General features: G+C 42.8%; 1 protein-coding gene and 1 long non-coding RNA gene across 3 annotated transcripts; one reads left to right on the top strand and one right to left on the bottom strand.

The window, feature by feature from the left end:
* The first annotated feature begins 6859 nt into the window (after positions 1–6859).
* Positions 6860–7600, top strand: LOC139839295 (uncharacterized). Its single transcript, XR_011756903.1, has 2 exons — positions 6860–7103; positions 7303–7600. It is a non-coding gene; the product is annotated as an uncharacterized lncRNA (long non-coding RNA).
* An 8063-nt stretch (positions 7601–15663) lies between these two features.
* On the bottom strand, positions 15664–23823 carry LOC127296415 (uncharacterized). Of its 2 annotated transcripts, XM_051326481.2 has the most exons (8): positions 23477–23820; positions 22470–22529; positions 21650–21732; positions 21403–21467; positions 21301–21334; positions 21126–21196; positions 16136–16292; positions 15664–16062 (listed from the first exon to the last, which is right to left on the bottom strand). In XM_051326481.2, exons 1-7 carry the CDS (start codon positions 23748–23750, stop codon positions 16202–16204), a joined length of 678 nt encoding a protein of 225 aa, XP_051182441.1. In that variant the 5' UTR covers positions 23751–23820; the 3' UTR covers positions 15664–16062; positions 16136–16201. The 2 variants fall into 2 exon arrangements, with proteins under 2 accessions (XP_051182441.1, XP_051182442.1); XM_051326482.2 differs by lacking the exons at positions 15664–16062; positions 16136–16292 and adding an exon at positions 20819–20909 and having other exon boundaries at positions 23477–23823.
* Positions 23824–24193: the final 370 nt, after the last annotated feature.

Raw genomic sequence — 24193 nt, 5'->3', positions numbered from 1 at the left:
CGTTCCATTAAACTCCAGTAGCTTTGAGCAATGTCCAGAAGTGTTAAGAATGATTGTGTCACCTCTGAACATGTGAGTTTTTGATTATGTACTAACCCCTCTAATGAAGTTTATGAGAAGTTTGGTGTGAAGGAAGTTTTCAAGGGTCAAGAGAGGAGGATGATATACTATGATCAAGAAGAGTGAAAGCTCTAAGCTTGGGGATGCCCCGGTGGTTCACCCCTGCATATATCAAGAAGACTCAAGCGTCTAATCTTGGGGATGCCCAAGGCATCCCCTTCTTCATCGATAAATTATCAGGTTCCTTCTCTTGAAACTATATTTTTATTCGGTCACATCTTATGTGCTTTACTTGGAGCGTCTGCGTGCTTTTGTTTTTGTTTTTGTTTGAATAAATTGGATTATATCATGCTCGTGTGGGAGAGAGACACGCTCCGCTGTTGCATATGAACGCATGTGTTCTTAGCTCATGATATTCATGGCGAAGTTTCCTCTTCGTTAAATTGTTATATGGTTGGAATTGGAAAATGCTACATGTAGTAATTGCTATAATGTCTTGGGTAATGTGATACTTGGCAATTGTTGTGCTCATGTTTAAGCTCTTGCATCATATACCTTACACTTATTAGTGAAGAAATACATAGAGCTTGTTAAAATTTGGTTTGCATGAGTGGTTTCTCTAGAGTCTAGATATTTTCTAGTAAGATGTTTGAACAACAAGGAAGACGATGTATAGTTTTATAATGCTTGTAATATGTCTTTTATGTGAGTTTTGCTGTACTAGTTCGTGCTTGTGTTTGCTTCAAACAACCTTGCTAGCCTAAACCTTGTATCGAGAGGGAATACTTCTCATGCATCCAAATCCTGAGCCAAACAACACTATGCCATTTGTGTCCACCATACCTACCTACTATGTGGTATTTCCTGTCATTCCAAAGTAAATTGCTTGAGTGCTACCTTTAAACAATTCAAAATTTATCACCTCTGATTTGTGTCAATGTTTTATAGCTCATGAGGAAGTATGTGGTGTTTAGCTTTCAACCTTGTCATTTACTTTTGACGGACTCTCATATGGACTAGTGGCACATCCGCTTATCCAATAATTTTGCAAAAAGAGCTGGCAATGGGATTCCCAGTCCCAAATTAATTAACAAAAATAGACACTCCTCCATGGTATGTGATTGTTGGACGGCACCCGAAGGATTCGGTTAGCCATGGCTTGTGTAAGCAAAGGTTGGGAGGAGTGTCATCATAATAAAACTAAAATAAAAAGGCACTCCTTCATGGTATGTGATTGTTGGCAGGCACCCGAGGATTCGGTTAGCCATGGTTTGCGAAAGAAAGGTTGGAAGGAGTGCCACCCAAAAATAAAATAATTCATGGGAGCCGCTCTTGGAAGTCCGGTTGGCGAGGTAGTTAGTGTACCCATTACCATTCGTTGACAACAACAAACACCTCTCAAAACTTTACTTTTTTATGCTCTCTATATGTTTTCAAAACCAAAGCTCTAGCACAAATATAGCAATCGATGCTTTCCTCTTTGAAGGACCATTCTTTTACTTTTATTGTTGAGTCAGTTCACCTATTTCTCTCCACCTCAAGAAGCAAACATGTGTGTGAACTGTGCATTGATTCTTACATACTTGCTTATTGCATTTGTTATATTGCTCTGCATTGACAACTATCTATGAGATATACATGTTACAAGTTGAAAGCAACCGCTGAAACTTAATCTTCCATTGTGTTGCTTCAATACCTTTACTAAGAATTTATTGCTTTATGAGTAACTCTTATGCAAGACTTATTGATTCTTGTCTTGAAAGTACTATTCATGAAAAGTCTTTGCTATATGATTCAATTGTTTACTCATTGCATTTACATTGTTTCGAATCGCTGCATTCATCTCATATGCTTTACAATGGTATGATTAAGATTATGTTGGTAGCATGTCACCTCAGAAATTATCTTTTATCGTTTACCTACTCGAGGACGAGTAGGAACTAAGCTTGGGGATGCTGATACGTCTCCAACGTATCTATAATTTCTGATGTTCCATGCTTGTTTTATGACAATACCAACATGTTTTGTTCACACTTTATATCATTTTTATGCGTTTCCGGAACTAACCTATTGACGAGATGCCGAGAGGCCAGTTCTTTGTTTTCTGCTTGTTTTTGGTTTCGTAAATCCTAGTAACGAAATATTCTCGAATCGGACGAAATCAACGCCCAAGTTCCTATTTTCATCGGAAGCATCCGAGAACACCGGGAAGGACCGGAGGGGAGCCACAGGGGCCCCACACCACACCCCGGCGCGGCCAGGGGGCCGCGCCCCCTATAGTGTGGGCCCCCAGAGACCTACCCACGCCGATTCTTCGCCTATTTAAGCCGGCGTGCCCTAAAACCGCGATACCAATTGACGAAACTCCAGAAAGACTCCAGGGGCGCCGCCACCGTCGCGAAACTCCAATTCGGGGGACAGAACTCTGTTCCGGCACCCTGCCGGGACGGGGAAGTGCCCCCGGAAGGCTTCGCCATCGACACCGCTGCCATCTCCACCGCCATCTTCATCACCGCTGCTACTCCCATGAGGAGGGAGTAGTTCTCCATCGAGGCTCGGGGCTGTACCGGTAGCTATGTGGTTAATCTCTCTCCATGTACTTCAATACAATGATCTCATGAGCTGCTTTACATGATTGAGATTCATATGAGTTTTGTATCACAATTCATCTATGTGCTACTCTAGTGATGTTATTAAAGTAGTTCTATTCCTCCTGCACGTGTGTAAAGGTGACTAGTGTGTGCACCGTGTGGTTCTTGTCGTAGGCTATGATCATGATCTCTTATAGATTGTGGAGTTAATTATCACTATGATGGTATTGATGTGATCTATTTGGTTATATTGATCTATCTTACACTAAAGGTTACTTAAATATGAACGAATTGTGGAGCTTGTTAACTCCGGCATTGAGGGTTCGTGTAATCCTACGCAATGCGTTCATCATCCAACAAAAGTGTAGAGTATGCATTTATCTATTCTGTTATGTGATCAATGTTGAGAGTGTCCACTAGTGAAAGTATAATCCCTAGGCCTTGTTCCTAAATACTGCTGAGTTACTACTGCTTGTTTCTTGTTTCTTGTGTTACTACTGCTGCAATACCACCACCATCAACTACACGCCAGCAAGCTATTTGCTGGCACCGTTGCTACTGCTCCTATATATTCATACCACCTGTATTTCACTATCTCTTCGCCGAACTAGTGCACCTATTAGGTGTGTTGGGGACACAAGAGACTTCTTGCTTTGTGGTTGCAGGGTTGCATGAGAGGGATATCTTTGACCTCTTCCTCCCTGAGTTCGATAAACCTTGGGTATCCACTTAAGGGAAAACTTGCAGCTGTTCTACAAACCTCTGCTCTTGGAGGCCCAACACTGTCTACAGGAAAGGAGGGGGAAAGTAGGCATCAATCCCCAAGCTTAGTTCTGCTCGTCCCGAGCAGGTAAAACGATAACACAGATAATTTCTGGAGTGACATGCCATCATAATCTTGATCATGCTATTTGTAAAGCATATGTAGTGAATGCAGCGATCAAAACAATGTATATGACATGAGTAAACAAGTGAATCATATAGCAAAGACTTTTCATGAATAGCGCTTCAAGACAAGCATCAATAAGTCTTGCATAAGAGTTAACTCATAAAGCAATAATTCAAAGTAAAGGCATTGAAGCAACACAAAGGAAGATTAAGTTTCAGCGGTTGCTTTCAACTTGTAACATGTATATCTCATGGATATTGTCAACATAGAGTAATATAATAAGTGCAATAAGCAAGTATGTAGGAATCAATGCACAGTTCACACAAGTGTTTGCTTCTTGAGGTGGAGAGAAATAGGTGAACTGACTCAACATTGAAAGTAAAAGAATGGTCCTCCATAGAGGAAAAGCATCGATTGCTATATTTGTGCTAGAGCTTTGATTTTGAAAACATGAAACAATTTTGTCAACGGTAGTAATAAAGCATATGTATCATGTAAATTATATCTTACAAGTTGCAAGCCTCATGCATAGTATACTAATAGTGCCCGCACCTTGTCCTAATTAGCTTGGACTACCGGATCATCACAATGCACATGTTTTAACCAAGTGTCACAAAGGGGTACCTCTATGCCGCCTGTACAAAGGTTTAAGGAGAAAGCTCGCATTTGGATTTCTCGCTATTGATTATTCTCAACTTAGACATCCATACCGGGACAACATAGACAACAGATAATGGACTCCTCTTTTATGCATAAGCATGTAACAACAATTAATAATTTTCTCATTTGAGATTGAGGATATATGTCCAAAACTGAAACTTCCACCATGGATCATGGCTTTAGTTAGCGGCCCAATGCTCTTCTCTAACAATATGCATGCTTAACCATAAGGTGGTAGATCGCTCTTACTTCAGACAAGATGAACATGCATAGCAACTCACATGAAATTCAACAAAGAATAGTTGATGGCGTCCCCAGTGAACATGGTTATCGCACAAGAAGCAACTTAATAAGAGATAAAGTGCATAATTACATATTCAATACCACAATAGTTTTTAAGCTATTTGTCCCATGAGCTATATATTGCAAAGGTGAATGATGGAATTTTAAAGGTAGCACTCAAGCAATTTACTTTGGAATGGCGGAAAAATACCATGTAGTAGGTAGGTATGGTGGACACAAATGGCATAGTGGTTGGCTCAAGTATTTTGGATGCATGAGAAGTATTCCCTCTCGATACAAGGTTTAGGCTAGCAAGGCTTATTTGAAACAAACACAATGATGAACCGGTGCAGCAAAACTCACATAAAAGACATATTGTAAACATTATAAGACTCTACACCGTCTTCCTTGTTGTTCAAACTCAATACTAGAAATTATCTAGACCTTAGAGAAATCAAATATGCAAACCAAATTTTAGCATGCTCTATGTATTTCTTCATTAATGGGTGCAAAGCATATGATGCAAGAGCTTAAACATGAGCACAACAATTGCCAAGTATCACATTACCCAAGACATTTATAGCAAATTACTACATGTATCATTTTCCAATTCCAACCATATAACAATTTAACGAAGAAGAAACTTCGCCATGAATACTATGAGTAGAAACTAAGGACATACTTGTCCATATGCTACAGCGGAGCGTGTCTCTCTCCCATAAAGTGAATGCTAGGATCCATTTTATTCAAACAAAACAAAAAACAAAAACAAACTGACGCTCCAAGCAAAGCACATAAGATGTGATGGAATAAAAATATAGTTTCAGGGGAGGAACCTGATAATGTTGTCGATGAAGAAGGGGATGCCTTGGGCATCCCCAAGCTTAGACGCTTGAGTCTTCTTAGAATATGCAGGGGTGAACCACCGGGGCATCCCCAAGCTTAGAGCTTTCACTCTCCTTGATCATGTTGCATCATACTCCTCTCTTGATCCTTGAAAACTTCCTCCACACCAAACTTAGAACAACTCATTAGAGGGTTAGCAACAATAAAAATTAACATATTCAGAGGTGACACAATCATTCTTAACACTTCTGGACATTGCATAAAGCTACTGGACATTAGTGGATCAAAGAAATTCATCCAACATAGCAAAAGAGGCAATGCGAAATAAAAGGCAGAATCTGTCAAAACAGAACAGTTCGTATTGACGAATTTTATCGAGGCACCAGACTTGCTCAAATGAAAATGCTCAAATTGAATGAAAGTTGCGTACATATCTGAGGATCACTCACGTAAATTGGCATAATTTTCTGAGTTACCTACAGAGAATTTTGCCCAGATTCGTGACAGCAAAGAAATCTGTTTCTGCGCAGTAATCTAAATCTAGTATGAACTTTACTATCAATGACTTTACTTGGCACAACAAAACACTAAACTAAGATAAGGAGAGGTTGCTACAGTAGTAAACAACTTCCAAGACACAAAATAAAAACAAAGTACTGTAGGTAAAAACATGGGTTGTCTCCCATAAGCGCTTTTCTTTAACGCCTTTCAGCTAGGCGCAGAAAGTGTGTATCAAGTATTATCAAGAGATGGTGTGTCAACCTTACCTTGGGCTTTACCCTTACCTTTCTTATTGTTTTTCTTTCCCTTTGATTTAGGAAATATATGATTTCCTCCCGGTGTAGAGGTGAATTCCAGGGTGCCTTCTCCCACATCAATGACTGCTCCCAATAGTTTCAGCAGGGATCTTCCGAGTGTGATTTTTCCTGTCCCTACGCATTCAATAACAAGATAGTCAATAGATATTGTTCTTCCAAGAATGGTTGTATGCACACCTGCGGCTATTCCCTTAGGAATTATAACAGAGTTATCAATGAGAGTTATTTCTTCTCCTCCTTCATCGATTCCCCAAAGTTTCAAAGATTTATAAATGCTCTCAGGTATAAGGCAAAATTCAGACATAATATCACAGTTGGCACGAAGAGTTCGATCACCAATAACAATTTTAACAGTAGGGTCCCACAATGAAAGTTTAGAGTTCACTAAAACTTGTTCAAGACGATTACGAACATGGCAATAGTTATTATCCAAGCGAGAGGTACTTATCTCGAGATTGTTTAATCTATTATAAATGCTAGTGAGGGCTGAATCAAAGTTATTAGCTGAATCATGTGCGAAAATGCCTATCTGATCCCAGGTGTAGCTGCTCCTGCTATAAGGACCAATCACATTCTACCAGGTGCCCTCACTTCTTTGTATTTTCCGTTGTATTTTAGATTGAGATGATGTTTGGTACAGTGGCCTGGCCTACGTCTGCAGAGATATAACTGCTGAGCTGCCGTTTCTTCCTCCACGGTACAAACAGAAACTATCTTCCTAGCCCAACGCGAATTGGTTTCTGGACCGCTCTGTCTCCACCTTCACCGCATTCTCAGCCCTATCCTCGCATTCTCACCCCTAGCCTCCCACATCTACATGTTCCTCCCGCCCCCGCTCGGCCGCTGTCGTCAACTCAGGCCATGGACAAGTGCTTGTCGGCTCGTCGGCATTCAAGCGGCGCGGCACGCCGACTTCGTCTGGGACTTCCTGCGGTGGACCATGGCGGCTTGATATAGGTCAGATCTGTTCAATACGAGCTCGTGCGGGACTTCCGGCGGTGGATCATGGCAGCTTGATGTAGTCCAGATACGTTCAATACGAGCTCGTGTGGGGCTTTGCTATTCAGATCCATTCATTCTAGCAAACTTCTGATTCTAGATGTCGCTGCTGCCGTGTTGTCTGATCCCTCTTTTGCTGCTTTGTTCCCATGGTCAGGTACGTCCATTAAACGCCCCAGCATCAACTCATTGTCGCCATTGAACCGGCCAGGCAGCCACTGCTAGGTGCAATGGTGGTCACTATTCCAGTCAATCTGATGAACTTGTCATTTGCGATGCATCTCTAATGTTTTTCTTTGTTGTACTTTCGTCTGTAAATATGTGCGTTTACTTCCATTCACCTCTCTGGGATATGGGACCTTGTTCTTTCTCTAATTTAAATCGGATTTTTTACGTATGTGCAGATTTTTTTGTTGGTCATGTCCTGCAATTATTTGTATTTGAAGTTCTTCCAATCTTTGCACAAAATAGAACATAAATAAAGAATGGAATAGTAATTAGATTTTTAATTTATGTTCCAGACTTTTTTAGTTGAATTTAGTTCAACTGAAAAAGGACTTTTTTATGACCCGATTTTGCAAGGACTGGAGACACGTTTCATGTACCACTAGTACACAACTTTGCAATGAATTAGTATGGACGGAACATGGACGGCCAATGCACCCGTGAAGTATCCGTTTACCTCTCCGGCAAGGTTCCACCTAGTTCTATACGATTCGCATACGCTCCAGTCTGTTATCTGTTCACATGTATTCCTCAGGTGAAATGAAGCGGCACAACACCCGATGCACTAGCTGACCAATGGCCACGCGGGAGTAGATGCGCTCGGGATCAAAATTGCCGCGTCCAATCATGTGATGCAACCAACTTTTTTATGGCATTAAAAGCTTGATCCCCATTGCAATGAAGGAAATCTCCTCCCACTAAAGTATCCAAAGCATATCTATAGCGAATCATAAGACCAAAATAAAAATTACTAAGGAGCAAACTTAGAGTCATTTGAGGTTCAGTTTTACGATAAGAAGTAAAAATTCTAGACCAAGCATCCTTAAAACTCTCCTCATCCCCTTGTTTAAAAGTGAAGACTAATTCTTCAGGCGAAGAAGTAACAGGTTCAGAGCTAGACATGGTAACAAAAGTAGCTAAATTTTTTTTTTTGTATTTTTAATATAGAGTGCAAGACAGTAAATAAAGCAAACTAGATAAAATAAATGCAAGTAACTAATTTTTTTGTGTTTTTGATATAGCAAACAAGATAGCAAATAAAGTAAAACTAGCAACTAATTTTTTTGTATTTTGATTTAGTGCAGCAAACAAAGTAGTAAATAAAACTAAGCAAGACAAAAACAAAGTAAAGAGATTGAGAAGTGGAGACTCCCCTTGCAGCGTGTCTTGATCTCCCCGGCAACGGCGCCAGAAAAAGAGCTGTTGACGTGGGAGTTGAAAAATCTTTGTGGTGTAACTTTTCTTCGATCCCCGGCAACGGCGCCAGAAAAAGAGCTTGATGGCGTGTAACTCACACGTTCGTTGGGAACCCCAAGAGGAAGGTATGATGCGCACAGCAGCAAGTTTTCCCTCAGAAAGAAACCAAGGTTTATCGAACCAGGAGGAGCCAAGAAGCACGTTGAAGGTTGATGGCGGCGGGATGTAGTGCGGCGCAACACCAGAGATTCCGGCGCCAACGTGGAACCTGCACAACACAACCAAAGTACTTTGCCCCAACGAAACAGTGAGGTTGTCAATCTCACCGGCTTGCTGTAACAAAGGATTAACCGTATTGTGTGGAAGATGATTGTTTGCAGAAAACAGTAGAACAAGTATTGCAGTAGATTGTATTTCAGTATAGAGAATTGGACCGGGGTCCACAGTTCACTAGAGGTGTCTCTCCCATAAGATAAACAGCATGTTGGGTGAACAAATTACAGTTGGGCAATTGACAAATAAAGAGGGCATGACCATGCACAAACATATTATGATGAGTATAGTGAGATTTAATTGGGCATTACGACAAAGTACATAGACCGCCATCCAACTGCATCTATGCCTAAAAAGTCCACCTTCAGGTTATCATCCGAACCCCCTCCAGTATTAAGTTGCAAAGCAACAGACAATTGCATTAAGTATGGTGCGTAATGTAATCAACAACTACATCCTTAGACATAGCATCAATGTTTTATCCCTAGTGGCAACAGCACAACACAATCTTAGAACTTTCTGTCACTGTCCCAGGTATCAATGTAGGCATGAACCCACTATCGAGCATAAATACTCCCTCTTGGAGTTACAAGCATCTACTTGGCCAGAGCATCTACTAGTAACGGAGAGCATGCAAGATCATAAACAACACATAGACATAACTTTGATAATCAACATAACAAGTATTCTCTATTCATCGGATCCCAACAAACGCAACATATAGAATTACAGATAGATGATCTTGATCATGTTAGGCAGCTCACAAGATCCGACAATGAAGCACAATGGGGAGAAGACAACCATCTAGCTACTGCTATGGACCCATAGTCCAGGGGTAGACTACTAACACATCACTCCGGAGGCGACCATGGCGGTGTAGAGTCCTCCGGGAGATGAAACCCCTCTCCGGCAGGGTGCCGGAGGCGATCTCCTGGATCCCCCGAGATGGGATCGGTGGCGGCGGCGTCTCAGTAAGGTTTTCCGTATCGTGGCTCTCGGTACTGGGGGTTTCACGACGGAGGCTTTAAGTAGGCGGAAAGGCAGGTCAGGAAGGGGCACGAGGGCCCCACACCACAGGGCCGCGCGGCCAAGGGGGGGCCGCGCCGCCCTAGGGTGTGGCCACCTCGTGGCCCCACTTCGTCTCCTCTTCGGACTTCTGGAAGCTTCGTGGCAAAATAGGACCCTGGGCGTTGATTTCGTCCAATTCCGAGAATATTTCGTTACTAGGATTTACGAAACCAAAAAGCAGAAACAAAGAATCGGCACTTCGGCATCTTGTTAATAGGTTAGTTCCAAAAAATGCACGAATATGACATAAAGTGTGCATAAAACATGTAGATAACATCAATAATGTGGCATGGAACATAAGAAATTATCGATACGTTGGAGACGTATCAGACACTCTTACCGCTGAGCAGGTAACCGATCACTCTTTTGCAATCCTAGTTTTCATTGATTGTACTGGCATGTTCTAAATTCTGAAATATTTGTATGGTGCAGGTGGAATGGGAGCCATATGGTAACTACTACCGTATTGGCGCGGGGATGCCTAACCTCAACCGCAAGTGCACGGAGGAGGCGCTGTTCTGGCGGATGCGCTGTCCACTCATATGCATGTGGCTTGTTGAACACCACCAGCCGCACAGAGTGGTGAGACAGTTTGGGCTATATCAGGAGTGCCCACCTCAGTGGCAAGACACGGACAAGGCGCTTCATAGGTAAACTTCTGGAATCATGCGATGGAAGATTCTTGATAGAAGAGGTAGAATCTAACTTCTTGATTCTTGCAGGCTTGATAGGCAGCGGCAGAGGAAGATCACAAATTGGCCAGTCCACCATAGCGGCCACATCGCAGCGTTCCAACACTGTTTGGAAGCGACACGGACTGCTGGCCCTGTGGAGATTGTGCCTCACGACTTGGCCGCTTTCAACAACTACCTGCAGTGGTTCCATGAAAACACGCGTATCGAGTTAGTGAAGCGCGTGTATGCTGACTACATCTTGGACGACCCCATCGAGTTCGATGAGGTTGCGCAAAGCCAGCACGACACCTATGCTCGCAGAGGGAGATCGACTTCTATTGCTTCCGAGCTGAACTTCGTGGTAATGAATTCTCTCATTAACTAGTACATCATCTAGATTGCCATGTGCTCGCTTAAATTGTGTATGCTATGTTTGTCACAGCGGTCGGAGATCCAAAAAACAGCTGATGAGTGCGAGGTTATGTGGGACAAGAGCGGGAGAGAAGACAAGCCTGTCGGACCGTTGCGGAATTTCATTAAGGTATGATCACCAACTTTCAATGTACGTTATTATGTTCTGGTGGCTTTGTAACCATGAGTTACATGACGCAGAACACTGCACGAAAGATGCGGCGGTTAGCCAACTTGCTAGGTTGCCGCGAAGGCGAAATTCCGCAATCCTCCTCTTCTCCAGAGCGGGAGGTATGGACTATTTTGTTGCTATCAAACATGTTCTTACTAATTTCAACTTTTGTAATCTCATTTGTTCTTGTTTGTGAAGATTCCTGACGACGAGGAAATTCTGAGTCAAAGCATACCTCCAAAGCATACCTCCAAGCAAGCCCCACGGTGCCGCACCGATTTGAAGCCAAGGGGCAATGCTCCAAACCGGTACACTCCGGAAGATTATGTCAACCGAGGAAAGAAGGTTGTCACTGAGGAGGATGAGGCGCCGCCGCGGAGATCAGGTTTGAGGAGGATGAGGAACGACGAGCCCCTTATCTTCAGAGGAGGAGGAGCAGGAGGAGCAGGAGGACCAGGAGGAGCAGCAGGAGCAGCAGCAACAAGAGCCACGGCAGCGGACGAAGAGGATGGCCGTCCGGAAGCAGCCCGTGAGGACGACACGTCGAGGACGACAGTAGGATGTGCTCCGTGTTGTTGTGAACTATATCTTCATAACTATCTAGTTGTGAACCCTATGTCATTTCGAACCATCTTTGTAATGCTACTTGTTGTTTGAATCTACTTGCTACGATGTGAGCTATGAAGTGTTATATGTGTATGTTCTGAAATTGCAACTTGTTGTCTCCATTGTTGTACTCAAAACTGTTGGAGTTTGGTAGGATTTTTTAGGGTTTTAACACAAGTCAACGTGTGGCGCCCTTCACGCTGGCGCCTCACTGCAGTGTGTGGCGCCCTTCACGCTGGCGCCTCACTGCAGTGTGTGGCGCCTGTGACGTCGGCGCCACACATGCCAACGTGTATCAACTATTGGGTCGAAAACATCCAAGGGCTCCGGACGATAAGTCCTTAGCCGTTTTGGCGATGCTCTTTGTGTGGCGCCCGTGGCATCGGCGCCACACTAGCATGTGTGGCGCCCGTGGCATCGGCGCCACACGTAGAGGCTCGCAAAACGGCTAAGTCCCAGACGAATTGTCTCACAGTATGTTTTGGGCAGTTGTAAGGGCATGTGTGGCGCCGATGGGAGGGGCGCCACACATGCTGCCACGTCGGATGGGCGCACCAGCTCAGCGTCGCGGGCGCCACGTCGGCTGGGTGTGTGGCGCCGGCAGAAGGGACGCCACACTGACATGTGTGGCGCCGATATGTGGGGCGCCACACAAAAGGGTTAGATGGGTGAAATAGTTTCACCGAGGGTCAGTCTATGCTTTTCTTTCACTTTTAGGTTATTTTTTGCAAATCGCCCCGGAGTTCACAGCCAGCGAGCGACGGGACGGGGGCGACAAACGGTGTGACACGACAGGGCGAGCTGGGGCACCGGTCATGGCGAGCTGCTGACCCGCCAGTCAAACAAGCTACCACTAGACCAGACCACCACGCCCGCTCCCTCCAACTGCAATGCGTGCGTGACTCCCGGCCTCTGACGCCTGTCGCCGGCCGGCGCGGATCACGAGGGCGGCCAGCGCGCGGCGGTACCGTGCTGACACTGGATGAGCTGAGCCGGTGACCGGGCCATCGCTCTGTCGCCCATGCCGGCATGCGTCCGGGCATCTGACCCAGCCGTGTACGGTGAGCCACTGTTGCCCGCGAGACGGACGCCAGCAGCCCGTGCCCGTGGCACAACTCACAAGGCATCTGCGACTTTGCGCCCGGTGACTGACAGGCCTGAAATGAGGACGACTCCGTGCCTGTCTCGCAGGCCTGCTGCTGATGGACGATGGACGGGTGTCATGAACAGCACGCTTTGTAGCTAGGCCAGAGACCCGTCTTGGACCTCCAAGAGAAAATGTATACCATGCAGTTTTTTTTACTGTACGATTTTGACGCCGCCAAACACATATGTGATCTTCGTACCAAAGTTAACACCAGCAACATGTTTTGATTGCTGTAGTGCGGAAACTTAATTCTGCTCCCGGGTGCATATGCTCCCTCTACCAGAAAAGCATATTTCAAAATGTCAAAAACTTTAATAAAAAATTCTACATGTACATCTCCATAATGTATGTGCATTCGCCAAGTTTCACGAAAAACCAATGTTTTTTCTAGTCTATGTAAAAAGAAGAAACTTTATCTTGTGAAAAGCATTATTTTTAGCACTGAATTTTATCTTTGTTACATACGTCACATGATAAGTCGATTTTTTGTGAAACGACTTTGTGAGCGCGTAGCACGTGAAGATGTATGTATGAATTTTTGTTTAAATTTTTTTGAAATTTAAAATGTAAGTAAGATGCATTTCAAAATATAGGGAGTATATGCACCCATGTTTTAAAACACCACTCCCGCTGTAGTGCTTTCTCCGAAAACTTCAAATGTAGCCCGGGCTACATATAGCCCGGTTTTTTTTTCAAACTTCAAAACTTTTGATCTCAAATTTTCAGAAATTTCAAAAAAAAAACCGTAGACGTAGAGAATGTTGTAATCTACCAGTGTGTAAATTTTCAGATTGAAATACATTATATTTTGCTCTTACTAAAAATAACAAAATCTTACAAAATAATGAAATCTAGATTTTATTGTACTGTTTATTTGTTTATTATTGTTCACCAATGATGAAATCAACATTTGTTACTTTTGCTAAGCCTAAAATACAACATATTTCATTCTGAAAATTTACACACCTGTAGATTACAATATTGTCTATATCATAGTATTTCTTTCAAAAAAAATTAACATGTTTGAAATGATATTTTCATAGATTTAAAAAAAGCCTACATGTAGCCCAACCTACAAAAGTTTGTTCTCTGCTTTCTCCTCTTATACCTCTTATACGCGTGAGTCTAACTTCTTGGCACTCTAACAATTACATGAGTACCATCAATCGCCCCAACATAACTTTAACATGAACATGAAAAAAATATTAGGGCTCGATGCAATACAACCGAGTATTCCACAACAAGACGGAGTTACTCACCTTAAAAAAAGATATATATCCTTGATCTCGGGGGAGTGTGAGTAGATTCCGGCTTGATCATCTCTCATCTTACCTCTCTGATAGCATACATTGTCTAAAGTAACGAGATGTTGTCTCCTCCATGTGTTGTGAATCACTCGAAATCTTTGTTCATGCTCTTGAGCATGGGGGAACATTGCCACTTTCCGATCGATACACGTGTTGATGGTATCTTGAAGTAGCCCCCTTTTCCGTAATGTTTGCACAATATTGTTAAATAGGGTTCTTCTCATTCTAAACATGCTAACAACTTTTACATTGTTGGTGTGTTGTTGATGTAGATGTAGTTCAGATTTATCATCTTTTCTCCGTTGCGCTCAAACATTGGACTAGATGCGCTCTGTGGTGGCTGAAAACCATCTAGGCCTGAATCATAGCAACGAGAACAACCACGTGAATGAAAAGCTTCAATTGTTCGGTCTAAATATTTCGATTTCGTGTAAGTAACAACTTAATTGACCAAAAGTTTGAACAAATTAAAGGAGCTATAGAACTAAAGGTAGGGACACGTGCTTGCAACCTTTGTTGAAGGCAGCGGCATGCCGCCAGATCCGGAGACATATATAACAGGAAAAAGAGGATGATAGAGACAACAAGGACTCGTCGGTGCTGAGATCTAAGAGACCCACCGCAACTGCTCTTGGTGATCTGCTAGGCGAAGCGGCTACTCCCCAGGATCTAACTCTTTGTCGTCGTTGCTTTCACTGCCGAGAGGAAAAGTGAGGATGCAATTTGTTCTACAGTGGTGGTGACCTACTAAAAGGATGGTGAGGCTACTTTTCGCACGATTACACGGGGAGCCAATTTTCCAACTCCCGCCATCTCCATCATTTTCCCTCTCAAATGTCTTTCCTTTTTTTTTTCTTGCCCTCCATCGCCTGTTCAAGCGAGAACAGTGAAATCCAATGTTTCTTCGGAGACAGATCAGAGGCTGCTTTAAACTTCATGGAGTAAGAACAACGGTTTACAAATAAATATACCGTTTCTTTACATCTGCGAAAGCGAGAAACAACTTCGGCGAGTATCAAAACACGCCGAGGACATGTCAAAAGAAAATAATAACACGGCGAGGAGTGCAGGATTTGCAGGTTTTCTCGTTTTGATGGTGCAGCGGCGCGCCCATGCTACAAGCCTACGAGGCGTGGACCGCGCCGCGCGTGTCAACACCCAACTGGTTTGTGTACCGTCGTACGATAGTCACCATCACTCTTTTCTTCTGCTTATCATTAAAAATCTCAGTTTTCCTTTAGCAAGTGCCCGTAGCTACAGTCTACAGCGCAACGCGATCTGTGGCTCTGCACTTTTTATTTTTTCAATAGCTCTTTGCTCATACTGTAGCTTCCAGCAGTAGCAGTACCACCATGTCGATACCAAGAATCTCGATGTTCAGCTGGCCGCCTGGCGGCACCAACGTTCACGAGACGTGGCACGACTGCGACTCTCAAACTGGAAGAGATGGCCTTTCTAATTGGGTAAATGGTTGCAACAGTCTTACAAACGAGCGTCCAGTTAACATGTGACGCATCTGATAAGTTCAGGGGATCAGGACCACTGATGCATAGTGTGAGTCGGGACAGAAGCAGCGTCTCTCGTCAGGCGCTTGTTTCCGATGCATGAAACAAAAACTGGATGTGAAACACAGCGATCCCCACCATGATGCAATCACCTGTCCATGCATGGCCCTTGTTCTATACATTTTTACTGGTTTCCGACGGATGAAAACAAAAATCGGCTGTAAAAACTACAAGAGCTATCTTCACCAAGATGCCTTCACCATGTATGTTGGATCCTTGTTCTTTGCATTTACTGGGCCAGGAATCAGCTGAAGCCATGTCCAAGAACCACGCTGAGGAAATGCCACTAGTCAGTGAGTGCTGTGGTCGATGTTAAATGAAGATTAAGGAAAACAGAGCACTTACCATGCACAAGGCTCGATCACATCAACAAAGCATGCAACAGACAAGTCATTTTTGGCCTCCTACAACTCAATCCCAGCTTGGTTTGCTCCGTCTAAGTTCCTTCTTCTGTGAAAGTACCTTCTTGTTTTGCATCCTGTTCCTCTCGGCGGCTGCAGCACTGCAATCGATCAACTGAGTTAGCCAGTGTAGTCTAACAATCTATCTTCTCATATTATGATGCAGAGATGTAACAACACAGATTTTGAGCCTGTTTCTGTTTCGATGGATCCCAAAAAAAATTGCCACGTATTTCTTGCTAGTGTGGCTTGTACCAGGCCTCACATTTTGTGAGGGCCAATTTATCACCACAAGTTTGGCAAATTTCTGCTAGGAATACCTGTGTGATACAGCGCGGCGTGGGACTGAAAGTGCAATAGTGTCTCGGATCTTTCATTTGTTAAAATAGAAGATATGATTTTTGTGGAAGAAACAATATATGGTGAACGGTACAATTCGTGGTAACTAGTATTGGGAACACAAGATATATATGTGTACAGATGTTTATACGTAGGGGAAATGGGGAATAGTGCATGATGCATTCTCCGCATTTTATTCACGAAACTAAAACTTGACCGTCCACAATGGCCCAACTCGGAAACTCGTCTAAACTGGACTCTGATGTGGACTGAAGTAATCCCACGATATTATACCTATCAAAAACAAGTAGAGATTGGAAGAGAGTACATAGGGACAAGACTACTTTTATCTTTGCACTGGGATAAGAACCAAAGGAACTAGTGCCTTGACGATCAACATCGCTGAAGCACGTCGCAAAATCAAACATGGGATGCAAGAACGCGCATCAACATGATGCATTCTCTGAATTTTCTTCACGAAACTAAAACTTGACCGTCCACAATGGCCCAACTGGGAAACACGTCTAAACTGGACTCTTGATGTGAACTGAAGTGATCCCACGATCTTATTCCTACCAGAAACAGACTCCAACTAAAACAGGACATCCATGCACACATGATTACCCTTACAAAGACTCTGCTTTCCTTTATTAAACTAACTGACCAAAAGAAGTAGTGAACTCAAAAGAATTCCTTCGTGCTCCACACTGTAAAACTCGTGTATGCATGGAGTCAATAAACATCGCTCAACCTCATCTGCATTATAATTTTAATGGGAACCTCTGCATTTTCTCTAAACTGAAATCCATGAACAAGTATTAGCTCAGGTCTCCAATAATTAGCGTTGACACCCTTTTCCTTACTACTACTGTATGGCATCGCGCCTACTATCCCACCCAGCATATTCTCTTGGCCTAAAGCAGGGACAAGGTCAATATATGTCTGTATCCCTTGTCTGGTATTTACATTGAAACAGTAGCAGTACTAGGGGTGACCATGTCTGTATGGTAAGCAGGCTGGGATGTTTTGCGTGCCACAGTTAAAATTAAATAACTGACATAGTAGTAGGGCAAACAAACAGCCAAACATGACTTGACTCTACGACATATGTCCCATGTGCTTAAGGAATTGCGACAAGCCATAGTTGCAACAACTGGAGTCGCTTAAGAAAGGAATTATATGGGTAATTCGTAATGGACGCACTGTTCATGTATGGAGTGATCCGTGGCTACCCAGGTAATCATCAGATCAGACTATCTCTGTACACTAGAGCTGCAAGTTTCCTCGATGAGAATGGAAGTGGAAGGAAGATTTGATAAACCAGCACTTTCTGCAGGAGGATAGAGAGCTGATCTTGAAGCTTAAAACCTCGCCTCGGCGAGAAAACGATTTTATACCCTGGCACCCGGAGAAGTCAGGTGAATTCTCAGTTAGAAGTGCTTATCATCTTGTTGTGTCGGAAATGACCCATGAGAATCAAGCACCTTGAAGACAGGTTGGAGCATCGAGCTCGAGACTCTCAGGAGTTAGGACAGATTGGAAGCTAATTTGGCGAACTCCAGTGCCACAGAAAATGAAGATCACTGCATGGAGATTAGTGTCTGACAGCTCTCCCTACAATGTTGAATAAGAAGCGACATCACATTGAACAGGTGGGACTGTCCCCGGTGTGCATGTGTGACAAGGACACTTTCGATGCAATGATCATTTGCCTGTCATCATATGATTTATGCAATGACATGTCAAAAATGTGGGAATTGCCGTCAGTTGAGAACATTGTATATATGGGACCTGAATGGTATTTGATGTTCTTCGCCCAATCTCGCTGAAGCAAAGATGCAAGGTTAACTTGCTGTTATGGAGATTGTGGCAGCTTCATAAGCCAAACCCACCAATGGAAGCGTCGAGGAGGTTCTTGTCAAGAAATTATGATCAATCTTTGTACATCGATAATCTAGAACCATAATACTTGCGCTATGATTGAGTAGTTTATGCTTTTATTACCCCTTTTACCTAATTGTTGGCAGAAGAGAAGAAAATATGATCAATGCAGCAATGGAGTTCAAATAATTACCTCACCAACCAGTAATAAGAAGCACTATGATGCAGACCTCTCATCTACTATAGTGTAGTGTTGTACTGTTGACAACATAACTGTGACTCTCAGACGGATTTATCCTCTTATGTTTATTATTGCATGGTCATGATGTCTGCACCATATGTTTCCATCACCATATGCGTTTTGAGTGTTGATCCTGTGATAATCCTTCAAACCATGTAGTATCATCGAAAGCAGCAAATTCCTGAACCATCTGCGTTATTCAAAAATGGTTCGGAGGATTGTAATGGCAGGTTTTTCATATGTCCTGATGTTAGTATGTTCTGCCTGTCATATGTTCTAACTATGGCGATATTCTTGGCAAAGAAATTAGTTTTTGTGGCTGCTGTTGTCATAGTTTACAGCTAATGCTTCTGATCAGTACTGTAGGCATTCATTGTCATAACAAGAGGATCTGCTAACAAGTTAGTGGGTGAGGTCATTTTTTTGACAGTTGATTTGGTGACTGTTCACTGTCCTATTATGGGAATATTAGGTTGATCTTGACTGTCGGTGGCAGCAAACACACTGCAGTTTCCAACCGACAACCTGTGCTCACTGTCCATCCAATCGGTTGGCTCTGCATTTATCTGTCTACATCCTTTTGAACTCAATGGTGCAATCAAATGCTTGATATGTTATGTGTACTTATTTATTGAATATAAAAAATATATACGCAATACTCTTACCTTATTTTGGTATGTGTAATTCTTTGAACCTAGGGTTGGGACTCCTTAGAGTTGAGAGTCGAACTCAGGTGGTGATGGGTTTCTTTGTTATGTCGTTATATCTACTAGGAAGGTGTGGCACGGCAGCATGCCGTGCCTGTAAGGTGATATAGATGGTTGCTAGAGATATGTGGCAGTACTGTTAATCAATGCGTTCGGAAGCCCCTTTACACACAAAAGGGAGGATCAAGTAGTAGCAGTAATATCACACAGCTATAATAGCACACAACCATAAGTAGAAACAGAAAATTTATCGGCCTCTATAGATACGTCATGTAATGTGGTAGTACTGTAAAAAGTACTGTGTTAATCTGATGATTTATGTCAGCCACAACACCATACAGCAGCATTCCCACAGATGGAAGGGCATGAGAAACCGTAGATCAACAGTACAGCTGCTATCATTTGCTAGCAAAACCAACCACAAATTACTGAGGACACATGACAGTCATTGTTATTACAAAAGACTTAGGTACAGGGTACATGCCACCTGAACGTTTCAAAGCAAGTTTCGTAAAACACATGGCTGGCAAGATCAACTACAGGGAAGTCTACAGATTAACTATGCGCATCAGAAAAAAAAGGCAAACACACAGCCAGGAGGATCAACTACTGCCACTGGTAAGCCAACAGATCAAGCTATGCTGATTCGCTGTTCATGATCTGACAACCAGATGGTCGAGGCATTGTGAAGGGCAAAAAGATTGTAGGTGCAAGCCTGCTTGCACAAAGGAGAAGAGCTGGTAATACAAGCTGAAGCATGGCCGAGACCAGCTATTGATCAAGTCGCCATGACGATCGATGAATTGTTTGCAGATGGCGTGGCTGGTATTAGGGTGATTATTCGAGATTGATGGCAGTGCTGTGGTGGTGTCGGTCTGGCAAGCAGAGATCCAGGCAGAACTACAGGGGATCAAGATGGCGCTGCAACACACCGACAAGCGACTACTTCAATCCGACTGTTCTGTGTTGCTGCAGGCAGTGAAGGTCTCGCACATGCACCGATCGTTGCTGGGCTTTATCATCAAGGAGATTAAGCTGATGTCTCAAAGAAGTAGGGAGCTGTTACTCAAGAAAACCGGCCGTATCAAAATAGGGCTGCATATCTTTCGCAAACTTTGCTCGGGTTAACCAGTGTACAAGCTTATTGTTACATCACGTACCTGACTGCGTCGGCAGCTATTGCTGATGATTCTAACCCTATTTATGAATCCACACAATGCCAAAACAAAAATGCTAAGCATGCCACAGTTTTTGTGGTGAGCAAATCATCTAGCAAAAGTGTCAGTTTTTGGCAGAAAACTGTGCCTATGATAGGTCTGACATGACATGAGGCTAAGAAACTGTGTCTTCTGTACATGACATGAGGCTAAGAACCAGTGGCATGTACAAGTTATGGAAACAAACAAAAGAACAGCATAGAATAGTCAAACTTGCTTACTAAGTTTTGGCTTTATTTCACAAATAGCTGGTGAGGTTAGGTAGCGAACGAACAACCCCTTATAGTATACACATAGATCAGGTTTTGATGATCTCCTAAATAGAAATGCTCCCTAGTCCAGAAGCAGCAATTGATGAGCTAACCTGAACTAGTTCTTTATTAGTTTATATAAGTGCACGTCATTTAAGGAAATCACTAAGTGTCGTGTAGTGTAGATATCTGCAGAGAGATCATCGAACCTTTTTATTGTGGTCTCTGTCGTGATAAGAAATTCATATTGGAACTTAAGTAAATTTGGAGGCAGCAAATGGTGAAAAGAGCAGCTTACATTTTTTCAATTTTCTTCTTTTGCTCTTCTGAAGGCGGCGGAGGAACATATGATGCAGCATCAATGATTGCCTGTTTACCAAATATTTAGGGAGTAAGCTATAAAGAAAAAGGACAACGTTGTGAGCCTTATGAAAATAGCTTCAAGACAAAGATTTGAAATGAATGAGGCATACCTGTATTTTCTGCAAAGCATCTTCAATGTTGCCCCTGAGATGATAAACATGTCAATTGCAATCCAGACAGGACAACAAAAAAACTAGCTAAGTAATATTTACTTCTGTGTCCTAGTTTTTGTAGAAGACATCACAAGTTCACCGTCTCTATTTATCCTGTTCTTTTCCTGGGCAGAGAACTTAAATCGTAAACAACCTTTCTAGATATGAAATATTATACAGAAGTACATAAAAGAGAAACAAACAATGAGGTGCATCAATCAAAAGTATTAAAAAAATCCAGAATCATGTTCAGACATGATAACAACATCAAGAAATAAGATGTGCAAAATAAGAACGTTTTCCGAACCGTTTGCAATATCCGTTCCTTAATCCTCTCTCCAAGCCAATGAGCTTTCTCAACATTGAACCGCATGTCAACCTTCGTGTTAACTGCAACGTGGTGGTACAGATTTTATCATGAAGAAGTAACATCAGCATGCTTAACTTATAACAATTTTGGCATCTTTAATATAAAGACATATGGGGTATCTGGTTTGAAGGACTGGACAGCGAATGGACCATCCCATCCTAACTCCAAACCTAACCCACTTATTTGTATTGATGAATGGAATAGCTTGGTATTTGAAGGACCGCCACATGATGGAGTTGCCCATCACAGGACAAAGTAATTACTCAAACCAAACACTCCATTAATGGGCCGACAGAATCATCTATCATGACAAGTGATGAAATAAAACATGATACCAATTAACTGAAAGTGTTGAACAAGATAGACCAGTCATTAGTTTCACAATGATGAACCAAGAGCAATTCAGACATGCTATGCAAAAAGAAGACATGGGGTATCTGGTTTGAAGGACTGGACAGTGAATGGACCATCCCATCCTATCTCTGAAACTACACCATTTGTTGGCTTGAAAAATGGAATATCATGGTATTTGAAGGATCAACGCATGATAGACTTCCCCATTATAGGGCAAGGTGATACCTCAGACCAAACAGCCCATTAATAGTCCAGCAGAATAAAACATGATACCAATTAATTAAAATGTTGAACAAGATGGACCAGTCATTAGCTTCACAATGATGAACCAAGAGCTATTCAGAAATGCTATGCGAAAAATATCAATGCGATGACAAAATAAGGAGAATGGGCAGAGGCAAACCTTTATTGACGTTCTGACCACCAGCACCCCCACTTCTTGCAAAGCTAACAGTAACATGATCTGCAGACATAAAATGGGGAAATTAGAACAGCTTGGCAGCTCGATTGGGCACATAATCATCATGAATCAAAACATATCACTGTTATACAGCATGTAGAACTAATACTTTGTTCATAAATAGCTTCACTTGATGCTATCTTTATGCTGACAGTTTAACCAAATCTTCACATTACTTTTTTTTATTATAGTTCAAAACTTCATATAGTCATATACACCTATTACAAATAATTAACATGTATGGCATGATACTTATTAAAACCTAATCAAGCTATGAAAAGAATATGAATTACTTGCAACAAGTCGCCTCGCAACAACCAGACCAGAATACCAGATGTTATGTTACCGCCTCTTATATCATATTTTTATTACTACCATACGTAAGTCAAGCAAGCTTAGCTTCTTCTCCAAGCTTAATTAACTTGCTTCCATACTACCAGTTCTGCTTAGCAGATTGACAAACAGACCAACCATCTTCACAAAAAAAAAAAAGATAAGACAGCAGAACAACCAAATCAAGTTCACAGGTAGCATTCACCACATTGCCTGAGTACCACTGAACGATGTCCCTAGCACGAAAAAGTATGCATAGCTGATACACATAGAGTTGAATGGGCAATCACAAGGGCCAAGTCCCTTGGGGCTAGATGGCTAGGTAGCATGGATTTAGACCCACAACAGATGCTTATTTCTCCTTAACAAGTATGATACATTGATCTTAAATTCTTGCCCCAGCATCTATGTTTCAGGTCATTGATCCTAAATTCTTACCCCAGCTTCAATGTTTCAGGTCATGAGCTAGAATCTGAAAATGTCTGTCTAATACAATGATTTGAGGAGATTGATTTTCATTTCTAAACATGCAGGCATCAATTAGGATCTAGGAGTATGTACCAACTACAGTACTACCCAAATGGGGGCAATTAGGGCCGGCGGTTGGAGCGTGTTACCCATGGTGATCTTGGGAGCGGGGTCAGAACCGGCCGAGGCCGCGCGCTCCTCGGCGTCACGCATCACCTGCTGCGCCAGTGCTAGTCGCGCCGACACCTTCTTGCCCCTGCCGTCGCCGGCCTCGGAAGCCGAGCATCGGAGCCGGAGCAACCCCGCCCTGGCGACGGCCAGACCGGGGATCGGGGCGGGGCACAAGGGCCCGCGGAACAAGAGGGAGGGGATGTGACGGAAGCCGAGCCGTAGGAGGCCGGTGCTCCGGAGGGCGCTCGCCATTAGCCTTTCTGTGGAGGGAGGCGGGCGGCGAGGAAACCAGAACTGTGACGGCACGGCAGCACGGTGAAGAAGAAGAGGTAGAAATTGATTTGGGCTTTGATGGCATCTGTGTTGGATAATGGGCCGATACCAGCTGGACCTGGACAAGACAAGGAGTTTTGGATTTCTTGGCATCTATGGACTGATTCTTAAAATAAAAGCATTCGTGGGCTTGCGTGAAACAATGGTTGCTTGCTCTAACAAAAATACTGCTTGACAAATTTAAGCTTCACTCGAAAACAGAACGCCTCAAAAAAAATCGAAAACAGAAATTTAAGTTTATAAAATCATTTTATTAAAAGAAACAGATACAAAGCTAAAAAGGGATACTTCACAAATTCAATCGGAATACATAGCGTTTGAGAGCTCCCTTTTTTTTTTGGAAAACCATACTATCCCAAAAA

This window comes from Lolium perenne, chromosome 4 (assembly GCF_019359855.2).
Source record: "Lolium perenne isolate Kyuss_39 chromosome 4, Kyuss_2.0, whole genome shotgun sequence".
Lineage (NCBI taxonomy): Eukaryota > Viridiplantae > Streptophyta > Magnoliopsida > Poales > Poaceae > Lolium > Lolium perenne.
This window is presented reverse-complemented; position numbering and strand designations above follow the sequence as displayed.